At 43.6% G+C, this 20,339-nt stretch overlaps 2 protein-coding genes across 4 annotated transcripts in view; both read left to right on the forward strand.

Annotated features, from left to right (window-relative positions):
- The window catches only part of LOC105398238 (CCR4-NOT transcription complex subunit 6), a 106,165-nt gene that overhangs the window by 80,080 nt on the left and 5,746 nt on the right, over positions 1-20,339 (forward strand). For 2 of the 3 annotated variants that reach the window (XM_048621678.1, XM_048621679.1), the window contains exons 5-11: positions 2,726-2,794; positions 14,625-14,782; positions 16,428-16,582; positions 17,455-17,606; positions 18,151-18,390; positions 19,039-19,210; positions 19,823-19,962. In XM_048621678.1, coding sequence (XP_048477635.1) covers positions 2,726-2,794; positions 14,625-14,782; positions 16,428-16,582; positions 17,455-17,606; positions 18,151-18,390; positions 19,039-19,210; positions 19,823-19,962 — 1,086 coding nt within the window. The remainder of the gene's footprint in view (positions 1-2,725; positions 2,795-14,624; positions 14,783-16,427; positions 16,583-17,454; positions 17,607-18,150; positions 18,391-19,038; positions 19,211-19,822; positions 19,963-20,339) is intronic. The other variant, XM_048621680.1, reaches the window with a different exon arrangement.
- Positions 9,571-14,014, forward strand: LOC125488626. The gene is made up of 2 exons (XM_048621682.1): positions 9,571-10,586; positions 13,370-14,014. Exons 1-2 carry the CDS (start codon positions 9,770-9,772, stop codon positions 13,381-13,383), a joined length of 831 nt encoding a protein of 276 aa, XP_048477639.1. The 5' UTR covers positions 9,571-9,769; the 3' UTR covers positions 13,384-14,014.

Consider the following 20,339-nt stretch of genomic DNA (forward strand, 5'->3'; position numbering starts at 1 on the left):
TCACCTCAGTTTCATTGTGATGCTGACCCATTTGTTCTCCAATTAAAGCGTCGAGTCATCGCCGGGCGAGCGACGGATGTGTTGTTGTTCCGCCTGTCATGCCAGCCCCGGCTAGACAAGTTTGTAAAAGTGTTGGAGTCCAGGCCCCGCCCCGGAGTAATGTCTGCGGGCCCGTCGTCATCGAGCGGCCCACGTTCTAATTACAAATTGTAATGAGCCGCCTGCGCCCGCGCCGCCCGAACAATACTCCCGCTTGTGGGGTGTGTGAGTGAGGCAGACTGTGAGGAATTGCTTCCTTATGACTTGCCCCAGATACATACACGAGTCACATTGATCCACTCAAACGGGTGATATTCACGCCGTCAAGGACTTCATATCCTTGAATTACAAACTTGGAGCCTAATTCGAACAAAGTTCCTCAACTCGCGCAGTCGATGACGGAGTATTATCTAATTTGCGCCATCAATCGATCGACGAACTTTGTGAAAGCATTCTCCAAGAACAAAGTTGTGGGAGCACCCACTGACTAATATTAAATTGTATAGACCCGCAAGCGTCCGCCCACTTCAAACAAGTTGTAGTTCAAAGCTTTAACATGCTGCTACAAATACAAGTTAATCTGATCATCATAACCATTAAGTTGCTATGTAATTTGGATGTTTTTGGGGTTCCGTTTAGCAAGGGTCACGCCGCAAACTTAGCTAGATGACTAATTCGGTTAGTCGAATTTCTGGCTCTTCTATCGGGCGGCGTCGGTAACTTTATTTACGAATAGAGAGACAAGACGTTATTGATTCAAGGGTTTAGGTTTAGGACATTATTAAAATTTGAATATGTAAATCGGCAAATTTTCTCTCGAAACCTCATATCCATCATTTATGTCATGAGATTTTAACTCCATCGGACTTGACTAACTTTTTTGCACGCATCCAGTTTGCCGAAAAGCAACGAAAGTAATGTTAGTCCGATTACATAATTACAGGTTGAGCGAGTGGATCCGCGCCGCGTGTACTTTCCGCACGGCCGCCGCTGACGGGCGGGAGGAGGCCAAAAAACTAATGGATTACTCTACAGTTACAGATATACATTCGATCAAGTTGTTTTTTCTCTCGTAGGCTCAGTAACAAAAATACTTAATGCCTCCATGAAAGTTTTTTTGCTGAAATTATGACTCATGGGAGGGAAATTCCGCAATTTTCAGTTTAGTTAAGTTGTCGTGCATAAAAGTTGTAAATTAAAGTTGGTGTGCATACCGTGCTGGTCGACAACACGGCGGTGTAGAGAGCCGTCCCTGAGGGCCGCCACTGCAACTGTTCGGCGTGCCGGCGCTGAAATATTCCAATGAAACATGTCTGTGTGTAGTTTTGTCGGTTTTGCTTGTTTGTTTATGTGGCAGCTACTGGAATAGTTTCAGACATCGCGTGCTCCAGCCCGCTACACCGCAGGGACATAAAATATGTAGCAGTACCGAGCCTCAAGTTTGCCTTTGAGTCGCAACGCTGAATGCGCGATCAGCTGTAGTTTGTCTTAAGATTTTATTGTACCTAGATGGTGCTCAAGGGACATCGCCTTATGAAACGGTTATTGAACATGCCAATTTCCAACATAATAAGTGACTCTTACTTATAAATATTTATTTACTCGATACATTGGCACTGGCAGCTATTCTAGAACCACCCACTGTAAATTCAGACTTTGGTCGAAACCTAAGAATTTTGGTAAATAATTGACCTTTATGAAATCTCATTTTCCATATTAAGATTTAATTTTTGTCAGTGCTATATTAAATTTGTGTGCCTTGAGAACTGCTACCAGTACATTAATATAGCTATCAGAATATTTGGAGGTCATGATCTATTGAGATTTGTGATTGGCAAGTTTTTGCGCACAAAGAACCACATAATATTGAATGTTGAATTATTATTATTGTTTGATTTGATAAATTAATTCGTTCGGGCTTCGGCACCTGTCACCGAGGCTTTTGTTTGATGGATGAAATGACTGAGCACAGGAAAAATAATACGTTTTTCTGTGTACGTTTTTTATGGCAAACTGTTGATAGCATATTTGTTTCAACGAGATTCCTAATTGCGCCAACCGTCATTAATTAAATGGAGGGCAACATTGTTTCTTTTGTTTTGACACAGATCTCCTAAGGCTTTACCTTCAAGAAATCCAAATTTGTTACTGGGTTAATTAGTCAAATAGTAACCTACATAACTGCAAGGTAGCAGACTTTTACATTTTCTAGATGTTTGCGTACATTGTGATGTCGGTCTAGCTACCATTCACAAGTAGCGCGTATAGTATTGTGCAGTTAGTTACGACACGACGTCTCTTGGGAACTTTTCTCACCGGTTTTAACGTGTTTTTCCGATTCGTCGCAAAATAGGTCATAAATTTTCGTAAGTGGCTGAGAATGTCTGGGGGTTGCGTCAAGTTTTTATCGGGACAGTTATCGAGGCCATTTTCCTTTGTGATTTGGAAATATAGCTTGTTGACTCAATAGACGGTATTCTTCTGAATTTCTCTTCGGTAATACTTTTTGATCTAGACTATAAAAATAAACTTAACCACTGTTTAGTATCACCTGCGCGCGATGAAGATTAATGGACTGTCCACAATAACTTTACATATCGTAGGAACCTAAAATAACACTAGCTTACACCAATAATTCCAATAATAGGTATGCAATAATCTAATCTAATTTGTGTTTTTGTTTCAGTGACAGCCACGCAGCCCCCGCACAGGCCATGGATCCCGCTGACGCGACCCAACCGGACCCGCCCCACATGTGAGTAGAGTACACTCATTACTATTCAGTATTCATACATTATTATCATATTTATCATAATTATTATGATTTGCTTTTGCGAAGGCACCCACGATTTCAGAGTGGGATAAACGATGTAGACAGTTGAGTTAGTTGTACGGAAGACTGCATGCAACTTGCCGTTTTTATTTTTTACAAAATTTAATCTCTGGTTATAATTATACATTAAAATTAAATACACATACTTCATTGGTTATAAGCGCGCTAGGACATTGTCAAATGTTTATTCTATAGAAACCTTTTTAATCTTGTTAATGACGCCATCGTTCCCGCGATGGTTATCAGTTGGGAATGTACAAGCTGGTCATCAGTCGACGTGGCGGGAACATGCGGGGCGCGGGCCCGGAGCTGTGATGAATGAGGGACCGCCCCGCCGCCCGCACGCAGGAAAGTAGGACCTGTAGGGACTAACTAGTATGTACTTGCTGCTGTGTCATATGCATCCTGAGGACCTGTGCCCGCTGTTGAAGCATAGAATAAGTTACATGATTCTAGATACAACTATTCGTAGATTGTGTCGGTTGGGTAAGTAGCCAGAAGCTATTCAATCGAAGCGCCTCACATCCGCCTTATTAAAAAGTAAAATCCCATTCGTGAGCCCTCCGAAACGTTATTCGAACAAACAATAAATCCTTCAATGGCTACAGCGGCCGCCGGTTCCCATCACGCATTCCCGGCCCGATGCTCACACGGGGGGCTACTGCGGCGGTGGCTGCCATGCCAACCACAACCCTAATCCAACCGCAAAGACTCGTGACCGCGTAGCCTCAGAAACTTAGTAATGCCGGAGTAGACTCCTGCGCCCGCGCACGCCCAATTTACGTAAATCAAATCCGACGCGCCTCCTTCCTTCCAACACTATTTATATACCCGATGTTAATTGATTTTAATATCCACCTGTATCGCCTGCATATTTATCAAATAGTCGCCCCCACGGGGTAAACCTATGGCATTATTAATAGGTTCTATCTACAATGTTGTCAGTAGTTTAGTGTTACGTGATGGAACTGGTTTAAAGACGCTACGCCAGAAGGCTGTTCTCGGTAATAACATAGAAGCGTGTTCCCAGAGCGGTTGCTCTACATAAAGGTACCGAAAGCTATAAAAAGTTACGTAGGTAAAAGCGGTTTTTGCTTTGATTACACCATTTTTATAGCGTCACGCGAAATCGAAACGTAATCGATTGGAAACTGAATATGTCGGCGTCGGAAAAAAGTAGGAAATACGTATTTCATTTTCTCAGTCGATCGAGCCCGGCCCTTCAGGAAGGAAACGCCCTCGAGCCCCACTTCCTGTTGCGAACAATGCACAATGAAGCTCATCGACTGTGACCTCATCGAACTTGAACCGAATCCACGGCGACAGATCATCTCCAACATCTGATTAACTTTTTTAGCTATTCCGCTCAACTAACCATAAACGGCTGTTATTTCCTTGTAATTCACTTTATAAATTGAAACAGCTCAGTATAATGTAAAGTACACAATTTGCATACGTTCCGTGTTTGTGTTTAGTGAAGCAACATTACATAACATGAGGATAGAATCACGAGCACTCCGACTTTAACCTCGAGATCCCCTCCGGGACAAAGGGGGCTTGCGAACGGACAATACCATCAATTCGGTAAACAATCGACGAAGTCCGCCGACATTGTCGCCGATTATGTGCCGAAAGTTCTCTCCGCCTGGATTCTGCTCACGTCGGCGAACACTTTTCTTTATTTATATCGGCTTTCGTGGTGCGCCGTAACTGGAATTAAAACATCGTTCGTATTGCAGTACCCGGGGGGTGTCAGCGTTTATTCCCGTACTTCTCCTATATCACATATCACACGCGGCCTGTCGAGTGTCGCGTTCTATCTACTCCTATAATTCATGTATGCGATTCAATTTATGGTATAGGTCCGGCGTAGCCCAGCGATGAGACGTGTGAATATTTCCACTATATTATTTGATCGTTTGTCATTCTGCTCTTTTATTTCCAACGGAGAATTGTTTATGGTTATTTTACTGTGGCCGAGATGAATTATTGTAGCTGGAATTGCCATCATAACTATTTCTTATTTTACTCACTGGTGCTGCCAACCCGATAGCGCCTCTACTTAATTGTCAGGAGATATCCCGTGTGTCTGGCCGGCTGTTACATGTTAAATTATTTACAAATTACGAATAATGAGTCCATGAATCATAATTACACAGTATCGATGGTTATAAAAATCATAACATAGAATTAAATACGGAACAATGTACCTGTAGTTACGTCTCATGGATAGAGTACATGCAGACCAGATACGCCCACACATCTGACTCGTGAATCATTAGGATGACTTCTAATGTGCTAATGACTGCACGAACAAGATGACTAACAAAGTCTTGTTTTGCTAATTACATAACACACAAACAATCACAGCAAACATATGGACGGCATATTGAGATCAATGGTATTGTTCAACATATCTGCTATCAAACAAACAATAAATCTACTATCTCATATTCACATAATACCCTATTGTGCCATAATATTCTCAATAAACATACGTACAGCTTTGAATAAATCATTTTCAACTTCCATACCTTTACAGTTTCACAACATATTGAGATTAAAGGATTTTACCCTTTTGACCCTTTTTCGTCTGCAATACAATCGTATTCTTTTGCACATATAGACTGCCTTATCTTATCTCCATCTCCATATGTATAGCGTTAGTGTTTAGGCTTATTACATTGCTGCAGTTAGTGACATAGTCGCAGCGAGCTGGCATTAGAGCTTAGAGCGAGCCCACGTAATGACACTGCCCATAAACAGACGACTCTACACCTCCCTCCATTATATTCAGATGAGCCGCGACACAGCTTTTATTTACTTCGTTTTGTGTCCAACAAGACTTACTATCTCACTTGATTAAATTATAATGTAGCGAGAAATTCTCTACTCGACAGATGTAACGTAGGAGTCGGATAGAACTTTGCCGGTTTAATATTTATTTACCCATCGGCAAGCGTTCAAAAAGGTTTTAATGCCCTCACAACATTTTATAGGCTGTGATGATGTTAAAGCGGAACGTGTGAGGTCGCCGTGTCGACACGTGTCCGCAGATCCATGCAAATGGATCGGATGATCGTGCAATTACGGAGAAAACGTCGTCGCCTCACATTCTGCCGAGTCAATGAAGACTTGCAATTTGTAGGTAACTCGGAACGTGGGAGAGGCGCTTGCTTCGGATGACTCGCCGCCAGCTTTCGAGACCGGCCATTCTTAAACTACCTATTTCAGTTCAATCACAGGAAACCCTATGTAGATCCGACTACAAGTAATTTATCAAACCTATACCGTAGCAAAACGTATATTATCACTGTTAAGCGTGGCTGAAGCGGCTGAGCGGCAATCCGCAAGTTGTTGTCAGTTACGGGTGTCCGTTTTAATTTATTTATAGTGATAGGAGCGTGTGAGCACGTAGTGTGAGGACGTGACGCTCTTAACTTGATGCATGGCGCACCGCTACGCCTACCTGGACATTTAATATTAGTGAGTGTACTTAATGAAGCTTTGTTGTTCTTGTATAGCTTTAGAACCCCATCGCTTTCCTTATTGAAGGTGGGCGGGCGGCGCACATGTCGCCGTCGCACACACCTGACGTCTTCGCAGGCCGAAGCCCGGTACGTCCGTGCACTGTAATTGATCGAATCGTACAATTACCGCTTCAGCCATGCAAATTGCCCACTCTTCAGCAGCCGTCACTTTCAAACTGTCTGAATCACCGGTCCCCTTGTGCTAATTGTAGAATCGATTCCGTTTGCAACATTCGTGGTCTGGTTTCGACGGGCATAGGTCAAGGCGATTCAAATGTCAAAATGTTTTGATAACGATGTGCTTGATTTTCGGATCGTGAGCCTTGCCCGAGTTGTGATGGATGGTGAACTTGTATTGTGTGGCTGTTGTGTCGATGGCGCGATAGCCCGCAGGTCCCGCCAGTGACAAGACTACGTCAATCCGCTTCAAGCTTTAGAGCTATTCGCAGATGTTTTTATCGAGCGCTCCGATACATTGTTTGAACGTTCACTGACCTTTAAACATTGATTTTAACCATGAAAAAGTTTGAAAAAAACTCATTGAATAATTTCTGCCTTATTAGCAGTTTTTCTACCTCTTCGTAGGTACCATCCGTGGCCATCATTTTGTCCGAATTCTAAAGTACCAAAAACGTCGCTAATAATGTTTGTTAGACGCAGGTATCTTCGTAACATAGTTTGGTAAAATCGCTGTTATGGATGCGACCACACACACGGTTTTATATTATGTGCTTATCGTGGGATACCCTCCATTCCACTGGAATGACGACCTGTGACAGGTATATGGTTGTGGATGGATGAAGAAAGCTGAGGACAGATTCTTGTGGTGCTCCTCGGGAGAAGCCTATGTCTAAGGGCTAAAGATGATGGTAATTTTGGCAATATAGATTTGAATGTATTTATTTTAAACATAGCCAAAGTATGTATAGGATTAATTAAGACATACTAGGTACATGATTTAAATCTAAAGAGCATCGACACAGTCCATTAGCACAACTAGTGAACAGCTCAGAAAGCTGCAAGCCTATTAACCGCTTATAATTCATGGCTCTCTAACTCTGGTTATTCTGAACTCTATCGCCATGTCATAAGATTCAGAAGAACTCCAGTGTAGTTTCGGTATCAACAACTAGAGATGTCGTTACGTCATACTGTCGATTACGGAGCTCCAGCGGGCCCGTGAACCGCATGTTTTAATATAATGAGTTCTTTACAACGTCACTTCAAATAGAAATCCACTGATAGTTGAATTACTTTTAATGAGCCGAGTGCTTGCTTTGTGAGGATAAAAAGCTGGACTGTATTACAGACGGAGCTGAATTAATAGGAATAATTATGCGAGTGTGACCGAGCCGCCCGCCGCGACCCGTCTAGCTCTTTAATTGAGTGAAGCTCTGTTTATTTTTTTTACATTATAACAAAAGTAGCACTTTAACAGAATAGCTTCAATTTACAGCCACGGTAAATATTTATAGAGATACGCACGATAAGCGTGCAACCGTTATTCAGGTGCCAAAATTGCAATTTGCCACCCAATTTATCCAATCAGCCGCACGAAATCCCTAACAGGGAAATGGGTCGTCCAGATTAGATTACATTTACATGTGTCGAGTGTGACGTGGGTACGTAGGTACATAAATAAAAATGTATAACGGGTACCGTTACAAGCGGAACATTGATTCATATTCGTTTTTGATGCAATATTCATGAGGTATGCACGTGATCCTCCATAGAGGAATGTGATCCGATGATTGCAGAGACGTAGTGAGTAAAAACCGCTTGATGTGGCACGAAGGGGACACACCCACCGCCGCGCGCCGACCGCCACGGACACGCCTCGTCCGACACACGCTGCTCCACAACCAGAGTCACCATAACAGTACCTGATATACACATACTCTTCAAAATTCAAAATGCTATAGGGAAACTCGATAAAAAAAAAGATAATAACATTCTGCGTTTGTAAATGTGTTGCGTGATCTGCCGCTACATCTAAAACGATTCCGTCATCGGTACTCCGGGCACAATCGGGCGATCGTTCTGTTATTGTGTTTTATGGTGGTTCCATGTTGCTAAATAACAGTTGTACATGGCATGGCGGGCATTGTTTGCGGTGTTTAGCATGTGGTGCGCGTCGCAGGTCGCAGCACAATGGCGCGGGCAGCACGCGCCGCCTTGATCAGCGCCGCGACGATTAGCATGCGGCGGCGGCGGCCGGCTCGATGCCTATCAATTTGTCCGCGCTGCCCCGCATTGTCCTGTCCCTCCGCCCGTCGTCCCGTCCACCCCGCTTTGTCTCACCGTCACCGCTGCCGCTTCTTTTGTACACTGATTGACTACAACGCGCCGCGATTAAATCTAGATAATTGCATCGCGGGGTCCTCCTCGACGTCGACATTTAGACGTACCACTCCTCAGTCGAGTCTTTTGATTCCCGTAATGAGACGGGCGCGTCCGCATAAATCTGAGATAATAGCGCGGAGCGTGAGAGAGCACAGTCGTGCCACGTTAGTTTACGTAATAAGTGGATACGTCGAAATGACTTCGTCGCTCTAGCGCGGGACGTTGATGCCCAATTTCCTCGTTGCGAGCGCTGCCTGTCGGTTCGAGCCGGATAATTTCACCCATTCTCAGTATTCCGCTGATATGAGCAGTTAGCGGCGATATATGACTATATTTACGGCGAGCGTAGCAAAATGGTGTTCTCCTAAGCGACGAGCGGTCCTGCCGGTAATGGGCGCGCGGAGTCGTTTCCGCGACTTCGACAATAATCCTGACAGGCACGAGGCCCGCGGCGCTCTGTTCGCGGATGCAACTGTCGCTAATCTACTACTTGAACAGCACACGTGACGAATTCTACGCTGGTAGTGCTGGGAAATATCTCAACTGCTTCGATACTGATCCAACTACACAGAAAACATAAGAGGAAAAAAACAAAAGCTATTGTGTCGCGTGCCTCGCGGTGCCGTCGCGGCCGCCGGCTGCATCCTCGCTGCATGTAGAGCGTAATACAGGTCTCATTTAAATGAGACCATTTTTTCTGTCGGCACGCAATCCGCGTGTTCCCCGCCACTCTGCAAATGCAGCTATAGTGCGACAAACTTATCTGTTCCGGTGAGAGCGAATTAAATTGATCCATATCTCATTATTTGCTAATGAATTGTTGTAGTGTAGGTAGGTTAAGTATAAATACATGTGGGTAGGTTGTTGACGCCCGGACATTAAACGTGTACAACATACTCAGTGGTTTTAATTACTTAAAGTGCAAAGAACACAATAATTGGCGACGAATCTGAACTCACGTGAACTGTTTACTGTTTTCTGCATAAATTGGTGTGTGAAAAGTAAAATATAATAAAAAACCATAATGTGTTCGAGTAGTGCAAATGGAATGTTCGGGGGTAACCTCACTTTTGACCATCGGATACAAGAATGGGGCATCTTTAAAAGTAGATTTAATCAGTTTTGCTTGGCTAATGATATTAATGAAGATACTGATAAGGCTGGATTAAAACGAAGAGCCCTATTGCTAACGTCCTTGGCAGAAGAAACATACCGCGTCGTAAGAGACTTGGCCTCTCCTACAAGCTTGGAAGATCAAGAGTATACCGCATTGTTGACGCTATTGGAAAAACATTTTGTTCCAAAGAAAAGCAGTTTTGCCGAAAGGTACAACTTTTACAAAGCAGAACAACGGGCGGGCGAGGAGTTGGCTGAGTGGGCGGCGCGAGTGCGCAGTCTGGCGCAGCACTGCGGCTTCGGGGCGGAGCTGCAGACGGCGCTGCGGGACCGCTTCGTGCTGGGTCTCGAAAACGTGAAGGAGAAAGAGAAGCTGTTCTCCGAGAGCATCAGCAGCCTGACGTTCGACCGCGCGCTGGAGCTGGCGGCGAGCGTGCGGTGCGCGCGCCTGGCGCTGGGCGGCGCCCGGCCGGAGCCCGCGCCGCAGCTGTACGCGCTGCGCCCGGGTGCACCGCGCGCCGCCGCCGCCGCCGCCGCCGGGGCATCTCATAGTGATAGTGCTCGTTGTGAAGTGTGTGGCTATAAGAGCCATTCTAAAGATCAGTGCCGGTTTGTGAATTTAACGTGCAAAAACTGTCATAAAAGGGGACACCTAAAACGTATGTGCAAACTTCGAGTTAAAAGTAACAACTTCATGGAAACTGTAGACGGCGACATTGTTGAAGGTAACGTAGAATACGATTTATTTCATATTAAATGTAATAATGGCGAGCCTATGCGACAAGTCGTAACGATTGCCGATCAAAATATTATGTGTGAGATTGATAGCGGGAGTGCAGTTTCCGTTTTACCTGAATCGATTTATCAATCACATTTTAAAAATAATCACAAGTTAAAAAGTTGTCAGGTAGTGTTAAACTGCTATAATGGATCTAAGATAACACCAGTAGGTTGTTTACAGTTACCAGTAACCTATGACAATCGCACTAAGCCAATTACGGTATTTGTTATTTCAACTCTAACAAAACAACCGGTTTTATTAGGACGGGACTTTATTAGTGTGTTCGATTTACAGTTATGTAATGTAGATTGCAACAATATACAACAAGAAGATGACTACGCTACGTTCTTAAAGACGAAATACTCAAAATTGTTTTCCGATGAATTAGGGATGTTTAACAAGCATACTATTCAAATAAAAGTAAAACCCGACGCCCAGTTAAAATTTTTCAAACCACGACCCGTACCTTTAGCTCTTAAGGCGAAAGTGGAAGATGAGTTGAAGCGTTTAGTCGACCTAGGCATATTAGAAAAAGTCGAACATTCGGAAGTAGCCACGCCTATAGTTCCGGTATTACGTCCCGACGGTAACGTACGCATTTGTGGGGATTTCTCGGTGACATTAAACAAAATGTTATATATGGATGATTACCCTTTACCGCGAATCGACGACTTATTTTCAAAATTGCATGGAGGGGAGCAATTTTCAAAATTAGATTTATCCAGGGCATATAACCAATTAGTTTTAGACGAATCTAAACATTTGACATGTATAAACACACACAAGGGTTTATATCGCTATAATAGATTGGTATTTGGTTTACGAAATGCCCCCTTCATTTTTCAGAAAACAATGGAAAATTTATTAGGTGACATAGATGGCATTTGTATATTTTTAGACGATATACTGTGCACTGGAGAAAATCGTAAAATACATTCGGAGAGGTTGGAAATGGTTTTGAAAAGACTAGAAGATGCAGGGTTGCGTCTAAAACCAGATAAGTGCGAGTTATTTAAAGATTCGGTTGAGTACTTAGGGTTTGTCATCGATAAACACGGGTTGCATAAGTCCGATAAGAAAGTAGAAGCAATTATTCAGTGTAAATGCCCGAGCAATGTAAGTGAGCTAAAATCGTTCCTCGGTATGGTGAATTATTACAGGTGCTTTGTGCCGAACACATCGAGTGTATTAAGTCCCCTTCATTTATTGTTACAAAAAGGTGTAAAATGGGAATGGGGGGAGGAGCAGAATAAAGCGTTCTGTAAAATAAAAAGTGAATTGGCTTCAGAGCGGGTATTAGCCCATTACAACCCGGCGTACGAGACGATAGTGACGTCAGACGCGGGCCCGGCGGGGCTAGGTGCCGTGCTGGCGCAGCGGCAGCCCGACGGCTCCGAGCGAGTCATCGCGTACGCATCGCGCTCGTTAGGCAAAGCGGAGTGTAATTACGCACAAATTCAAAAGGAGGCCACTTCTATTGTGTTCGCTATAAAGAAGTTTCATCATTACCTTTACGGCCGGTCAACACCATTTACTTTAAGAACGGACCATAAGCCTCTTTTGACAATATTTGGCAGCAAAAAGGGTGTGCCAGAGTTGGCAGCGAACCGGCTTCAAAGATATGCCTTATTTTTAACAGCATACAATTTTAAAATAGAATATGTGAAAAGTGAAAACAATGTTGCCGACTTCTTATCACGAGCAATTAACAATCACTCGGAATCTAGCACGAATACAAAGGATAGCACTTTATATATAAATTTTATAACAGATGCTATGTTAAAACCGGTTACAATGCGAGACATTCAATTAGAAACCGCGAAAGACACAGAACTCACAAAGGTTATCGGATTCATAAAAAATGGTTGGCCGAAAAAGAGTAATGATGAAACGATGAAACCTTATTTTTTGTGTAGATTGCAGTTGTCCTTAGAAAACGGATGCATATTACGGGGTCATAAACTGGTGATCCCTGTAAAGTTTCGAGAACAATTGTTAGATGAGCTACACAGCTCACACTTTGGAGTTGTAAAAACTAAATCGGAAGCTAGGTCCCGGATGTGGTGGCCCGACATCGACCGCCACATCGAGGAGAAGGTCGGCTCGTGCGGCGCGTGCGCAGCGCTGAGGCCCGCGCCGCCGCGCGCGCCGCTCGCGCCCTGGCCCTACCCCGCCAAACCGTGGCAGCGAATGCATCTAGATATGTTTACATTGTACAACAAACAATTTTTGGTTGCAATAGATGCACATACGAAGTGGGTCGAGTGTTATTTAATGGAAAAAACGGATACTAAAAGCGTTTTAGATAAATTATCTGAAATATTTTGTAGGTATGGCTTGGTGCGAACTTTGGTTACAGACAACGGTTCAAATTTTGTATCGATAGAATTTGAAGATTTTTGTAATAAAAATGGCATTCAGCATTTAACAAGTGCCCCTTACCACCCGGCTTCAAATGGTCAAGCGGAAAACACTGTTAAGTCTGTTAAGAAAGCATTAAAAATAATTTTAAAACCAACGGACAACCAAAACATGACGCAAAAGATTATAAACAAGTACTTGTTCGATTACAGAAACTCGGTACACTGTACTACGGGATTTTCACCGGCTCAGCTCATGATTGGTCGTCCGCTGCGATGTCGTTTCGACTTGTTGCGTGACAATACTGGCGAGCCTTCCACAATGTCGCTGTCCACACAGGCTAAACAAAATGTTTCTTGTCAACAGATCTTACAAACTAAACAATATGGTGGACGACGTCTAATCCAATTCAGTGTAGGGGACGCTGTACTGGTAAAACATGTTTATAATAATGGAAACAAAAGTGTGTGGAAAAACGGTACAATTAAAAGTAAAATAGGTACCACAGTTTATATGGTATATATTCATGATTTAGGTGTAACGGTAAAAAAACATGTTGATCAGCTGTTAATGTATAGAGGTTGTAAACAAACAGATGATTGTAGTTATGACTCATTAACTTTTTATGATAGTAATGTACCGAGTGCCGAGTCACCACGCGACGAATTAACATCATCATCATCATCAGGTGCTGACAGTATCTCTGTAGCAGAGGGGGAGGAGAGTGTTGCAATTCCAACTGACCAGGCTACTCCTGATGACGAGCCATTTGAGGACTGCTCCTCCGATAATGATGGTGCTGTTACTGAGGGCGAACAGGCACAAGGCAATGTAGGAAATAGTTATCCAGTCCGTGCCACAAGAAATGTTAATCCTAGATATAAGTTTTGATTATGTTTCATAATTTAATTAGTTTTAAACTATTGGTGGAGGGATTGTAGTGTAGGTAGGTTAAGTATAAATACATGTGGGTAGGTTGTTGACGCCCGGACATTAAACGTGTACAACATACTCAGTGGTTTTAATTACTTAAAGTGCAAAGAACACAATAATTGTATATTGATATAGATTAGATGGGTTTATTGAAACCACAAGAGCGAATTACCACTACCGGCAAACTTAAAATCGCATAGAATGAAGAAATATTACACATTTACGTGAGCTGTCACCGGAACAGATAAGTTTGTGGCACTGTAATTGCTAATTGACGTTTGACGTGTAGTTGACATGTAGCTATGCCAATCATCCCGGCGCGACTGCAACGTTTGTAATTACATGCAAATTATTCATAAGTATATCGGTATACCCCATTGTTTCGATTGATTGCTTACTAATTAGTTTAGTGAATCATGAACGGCGATCTGCTGTAAAAAAACTTGTGATAATTGATTGGTATGCTTCACTACTTTTCCCAAGGTTTCTGACAAAGGGTGGCTGCTGATGGATTATAAACGGCTCCCTCAATGATATTTCTATGGTATTATTTGGCAACATTGCTTGTTGAATCCGGACATAGCAACACTTTCCTAACCATCTGTAGGTATACCTCTGTAGCCAAAATTGCTGACAGTCCTACCCGATTATACATAACAGCATAATAACAACGTAATGTCCCTTGCAGGTATATTCACGGTGATGTGCTACAACGTGCTGTGCGACAAGTACGCGACGCGGCAGATGTACGGCTACTGCCCGAGCTGGGCGCTCGAGTGGGACTACCGCAAGAAGGGCATCCTGGACGAGATCCGCCACTACGCCGCCGACATCATCAGCCTCCAGGTATGATCGTGTGTTGTTGGCTGAATGTCCATGGATATTGTTATTGACGTCAGCCTTTGCGCGGGAGTAGATTATAGTGCCCAAGTTCTGCACTCTGTTGCATCACTCTCAAACCCCAATAGGACGGATGACACAACAGGAGAGAGGGAGGTCTAGGTCCGACTGCTTTTCATGGCGATCGATCTCAAAGCATGGACTATTTTACTTTTCGGACATCGGGTGATCAACTCTGTATGGGTAAGTATAATAGATGTAATTGGGCACTAGGAATTGAATTAGGAAACCGAGGATACGGTGATGAGGCCTATATCCAGCACTGGAGGTATATTTGTATCTACGAGTATTATAAGGAGCAACAACTCTGCATATATATGCATATGTTACTGTAAAAGCCCGAACAACGGTAAATCCTAAGATTTACGCGTAAAACCTAAGATTTACCAACTCTTAATGGTAAAAGCCCGAAGATTTTGCGATTCGCACTTTTACCACTATTCACTTGGTAAATCTTAGGATTTACATTAAGGCACGGTAAATGTTGAAAAAGCCAGGTTATATAACCAGGTATTTCTACATGTTCATTACGGAAAATCCTAGTGTCCCTACATAATATAATTACGCTGGCACTGACAAAGAGTCCCAGTGCGGTGCCCCCGGCAGTTATCCGAATTCCTGACCCCCCGAGTAGATCTATGCCATTACCACTGTTACCGTTTACAGTGAATCGTTCATGCTTTGTCATGCGTTCTCCATGTGTCGGGGACTTTCCAGCTAAACGTCATTACGGGCATACAATGTTGCTATGCAGCCACTCAGAACAGTGTCATGAAAAACATCATTTTAATATCCGTAACCGAATCGCAAATAATAGCTATTCTCGATATTATCGCTATGATAACCTTGCAACAATATGAGAACATTGTGACATTCCACACAATCAGGAACTGCTGTTATTAATTATGTGACCTTGGGTCGTATGTATATTTATTATTTACCTTACGAAAGCATACTGTTGCAATTTAGGTCCAATGTTTACTGTTTACTCGTGCGAACAGTGCAGTGTTAGATTGTTTACGCTATAACGTGCGCAGATGGCGATCAAGCGCGGATTGTTGACAAGCACATTATAAATGGAACACTGTGAGGGATGGATAAGACATGGCCATGTAGAAAGTTGCACGATAGTGTAACAGATATACGGAACCTGGTTACATCAGTCGTGACTACGACTCCGCTGAGAAATGGCTATCTTACAATATTAACTAGGACTAATTTAATAGGCCATCTGTAGATGAGAGAGAATTATAAATTTGATAAATTGTACGTTATGTTATGATTCTACATTGCAGATAGGAACTCTTGCCAAACAAGCAGAATTTCATAGTCTTTATGTACATTTATGGCTTGTATCTCAACAATGTACTTTCAGTGAGGGCTTTATTATGTAAACTATTTTCCACAAAGTATTTCAAATCTGCAAATCTTTCTCATAAAAACATGAATAAACATCGTCGTTTAATTACACATGTTACATTCCAAAACATGCATAACCCGGGCCCCGTGCGAAACAGTCATGAGACCAAAAATCTTTTTATGATGAAGTATATCCAATATTTTTAACCAAAAAATCTTATGATCTCACCAGGAAGTGGAAACAGACCAGTTCTACAACTTCTTCCTGCCGGAGCTGAAGCAGGACGGGTACGACGGCATCTTCTCGCCCAAGTCGCGCGCCAAGACCATGGGCGAGAGCGAGAGGAAGTACGTCGACGGGTGCGCCATCTTCTTCAGATCCGCCAAGTGAGTTTATGATTTGCTACCTATAACCCGCGCGAGTTAACATGGCACGTGACCAACATGATCCAGGTGTCACTGTAGTACTTTTTTGGTTGCTTAGCCTAGATAGGATAGAGAGAGAGAGAGGAATAGGTAGATGGTTGCGCCATCATGTTCAAATCCGCCAAGTGAGGTCATGCTTTGTTTACTGAAGCACAGGGCTCCCTTTTATTTTATGACTCTCAGGGTCGGAGGGACCGGTATAGTTCGAGGGGTGTACCATCTTCTTCAGATCTTCCATGTGAGTTGACGCCTTGTTTATGGTTCCACAGAATAGAATATAAACAGATGCTTTCTCCATCTTCTGCATATACCAACAGTTGAAACTTTGTTTACAGAGGAAATACGAACTTGGATCTGTCTGATCAAATTATTTATATCACTGTATTTATTTCAAACTGAGGAGTATAGTTACTTTTTGGTCCGTACTTTGGCAACGGTATTCGTGATGGCATGTAGAAATTTACGCGCACTGTAATCTGCTATTGTTTCAAGACCATAAAATTGTTTGTCCATTGGTGTTGCGCGCAACTAAATTACCACCATTGTCACCGAAAGCTAATGATACGTCATTCCGTATCTAATCATTGCATTGACCTCTTTATGTAGCTAAAATTGCAGTGGTACATATTACTAAAGGTCACCAAAACTACGTAGAGCCAGGGGATAACGGTTTTCTCTTGAATAATATATTTGGGGTGCAGGAAAGGAGCAATATTTACTATTACACATAAGACAAACATCCGTATTTAAACAAATATTTGGCCGGGGATCGAGCCCAGAACCTTCGACATCACAGTTGATATGCCTAACTAACCCCCCACTCCTGTTCCCAGGTTCTCCCTAGTGAAGGAGCACCTCATCGAGTTCAACCAGCTGGCGATGGCCAACAGCGAGGGCTCGGACAACATGTTGAACCGCGTCATGCCCAAGGACAACATCGGCCTCGCCGCGCTCATCAAGACCAAGGAGGCCGCCTGGGAGAACGGTGAGATACTGCACTTAGTTTCTTACTCTTTGTTTGTCATTGCCATCAGCCGGTAGATGCTACTGGCTGGAATTAGCAGGGCTTTCGCAAGGAACTCCGTACCACTCTGTACTCAGCTTTACCCATTCAGCTACCAGCGGCTACGTGTCTAATGTCGTCGGTTCATAAGAGCCAGGTTCTTCGACATAGCCAGCCTATTTATTGCTATTTTAGCTATGTGATTATTTAACTAATCAGCCAATACGCCGGCCGGAGCTCTCTGCATTATGTAATCGTGTATATCCTTCAAATTGCATGATGATTACACAAAGCCATTTTTTTCAAAATGTTAATCCTTGTGCTTAGTAATGCATAACGCCTCAAAATCTCTGTGATAGTATTTTATAATGTAACTGGAAGATTTCCCAACTTGAATGAGACCTGGATTTCTCACCTGGTTCACTTCAACAACGAAACATTTACAACCATTTCAAGTCCCCCAAACCGTGTGGCTCAACAGTCACCGCCCGAATAATAACAACCGTTCACTTATCACTGACTCCAGTGGATAACTTTTCAGGCATCCCGACCGACTCTTCCATGCTGGCGCAGCCTATCCTTGTCTGCACGGCGCACATACACTGGGACCCCGAGTACTGCGACGTGAAGCTCATACAGACCATGATGCTGAGTAATGAACTCAGGAGTATCCTGGATGATTCTGGACGGACGCTCAGGATGCAGGGACAGAGGGATAATGTGCAACTGCTACTGTGCGGCGACTTCAACTCGCTGCCTGATAGTGGTGAGTAACGGTGGTTTGCTTTTTATTTATGTATCCAATATCCATTAACATCAAATCATAAATATTTTGTCGATCTCCGGTAAAAGTTTTAGTGAGTTGATTATACCTACCATTGCCTACTTTCGGCTGACTAAATATACAGTATACACCTTATCCAGGTGTTGCTAAAGCGGTAAAAGTAAGACGAAAGAGGGTTCCGGAGCGGTGGTAGCTCAGTCTGGTAAGCGCCCGCTTCTCACGCCAGAGATGCGGGTTCGAATCCCGGCGCTGACATGTACCAATGAGTTCTTTTCTGAATTTAAGTACAATGTATACCATCGCTCTTACGGTGAAGGAAAACATTGTGAGGAAATCTGCATATCTAGATTTAGCACATCTAGATATGTGAACCCACCAACCCGCAGTGGACCAGCGTGGTGGGAAATGTTCCAAGCTTAGGAAGGCAGTTTAGGCCTTGGGGATATGCACAAAGGTTCCACTCGAGAGAGCCAGGTGCAGGTACTTACACCCCCACAGAGAATAGAATAGAATAGAATAGAGGGTTCCTGAGTCACCCCCTTTCGGCTTACTATACCCCTTTTTGGAACACCCTGTATTGAGACTAGCAGACAAGTTCACACACACTCATTCCTATAATATCCTCCTCAGGTGTAATAGAGTTCCTGTCAGCGGGCCGCGTGTCCATCTCTCACCGCGACTTCAAGGAGCTCGGGTACGCGCACGTGCTGCGCCGCATGCCCGGCTCCGACCACGAGTTCACGCACAACTTCAAACTAGCCAGCGCGTATAGCGAGGACATCATGCCGTATACCAACTACACGTGAGTTGTACAGTTGCTAGCATCAGTGGAGACCACGAACAGGCAAACGCAGCGTGGGACGCCCTCCAGCCCGCTGGACTGACGACCTTAGGCGGGTGGCGGGTAGTGGTTGGATGAGGAAGGCCGAGGACCGAGTGTTGTGGCGCTCCTTGGGAGAGGCCTATGTCCAGCAGTGGATGATTATTGGCTGATGATAGCATCATGCCGTATACCAACTACACTGACCACGAGTTCACGCACAACTTCAAACTGGCCAGCGCGTATAGTGAGGACATCATGCCGTATACCAACTACACGTGAGTTATAGAGTTGCTAGCATCATGCCGTATACCGACTACACTGACCACTGGGTTTGCTGAATTGATACAGCCTCCAGCTAAACAAAAAAGAACTAAAGTCCCGTATGAATCTGTGATTGTCTTATCCTAATAGCTGCACTTAGCTGGAGTTAGCTTACGTGTAATACGTTAGACACATGTCCCGTAAAAAGTCCAAAGCAGAACATGCCTCCTCCTTCAAGACTGGAGGTTTATTGCCATAATACGCTTGCGAGTTGTATATAAATATAACATTCTGATCATCACCTAATCTTCGTGCACCAATATCTTCCAGGTTCGACTTCAAGGGCATCATCGACTACATCTTCTACTCGAAGCAGACGATGACGCCGCTGGGGCTGCTGGGGCCGCTGTCGCAGGACTGGTTCCGCGAGCACAAGGTGGTCGGCTGTCCGCACCCGCACATACCATCAGGTAAGAATCGAGATAATTTAAGTTAGGAGTCATTAGGATACGGTATATTTTTGGTATGCTGGTAGAACGTCACTGGTTCCATAATGCTGACGAATCCGTGACGGGCGGGACGCTGAAGTTATTGAGTTCTGGTAGAACGTCAACTGTGTCATTGAGCATCGGTATATAATATTGCACTGCTGGACGTAGACATCACTTAAAGTGTATGATAATAATATGTTTGCGGCCTTTCTCTTCCAACAAATAACAGCGACCTCCAGTTGGCATACACTAAAGAGCTGGTTTAGGAATGTATATTAAGTGCAAGTTGATACCTCACTCAAAGAGTCTCCATTATAAAAGTTTATGATAATGCACCAATTTTTACCGACATTTCT

Source organism: Plutella xylostella, chromosome 6, assembly GCF_932276165.1.
Source record: "Plutella xylostella chromosome 6, ilPluXylo3.1, whole genome shotgun sequence".
NCBI classification, from domain to species: domain Eukaryota; kingdom Metazoa; phylum Arthropoda; class Insecta; order Lepidoptera; family Plutellidae; genus Plutella; species Plutella xylostella.

Bases quoted from the DNA above. Each gene is read 5' to 3' on its own strand.
- LOC125488626 (XM_048621682.1), top strand. From the start codon at position 9,770: ATGTGTTCGAGTAGTGCAAATGGAATGTTCGGGGGTAACCTCACTTTT.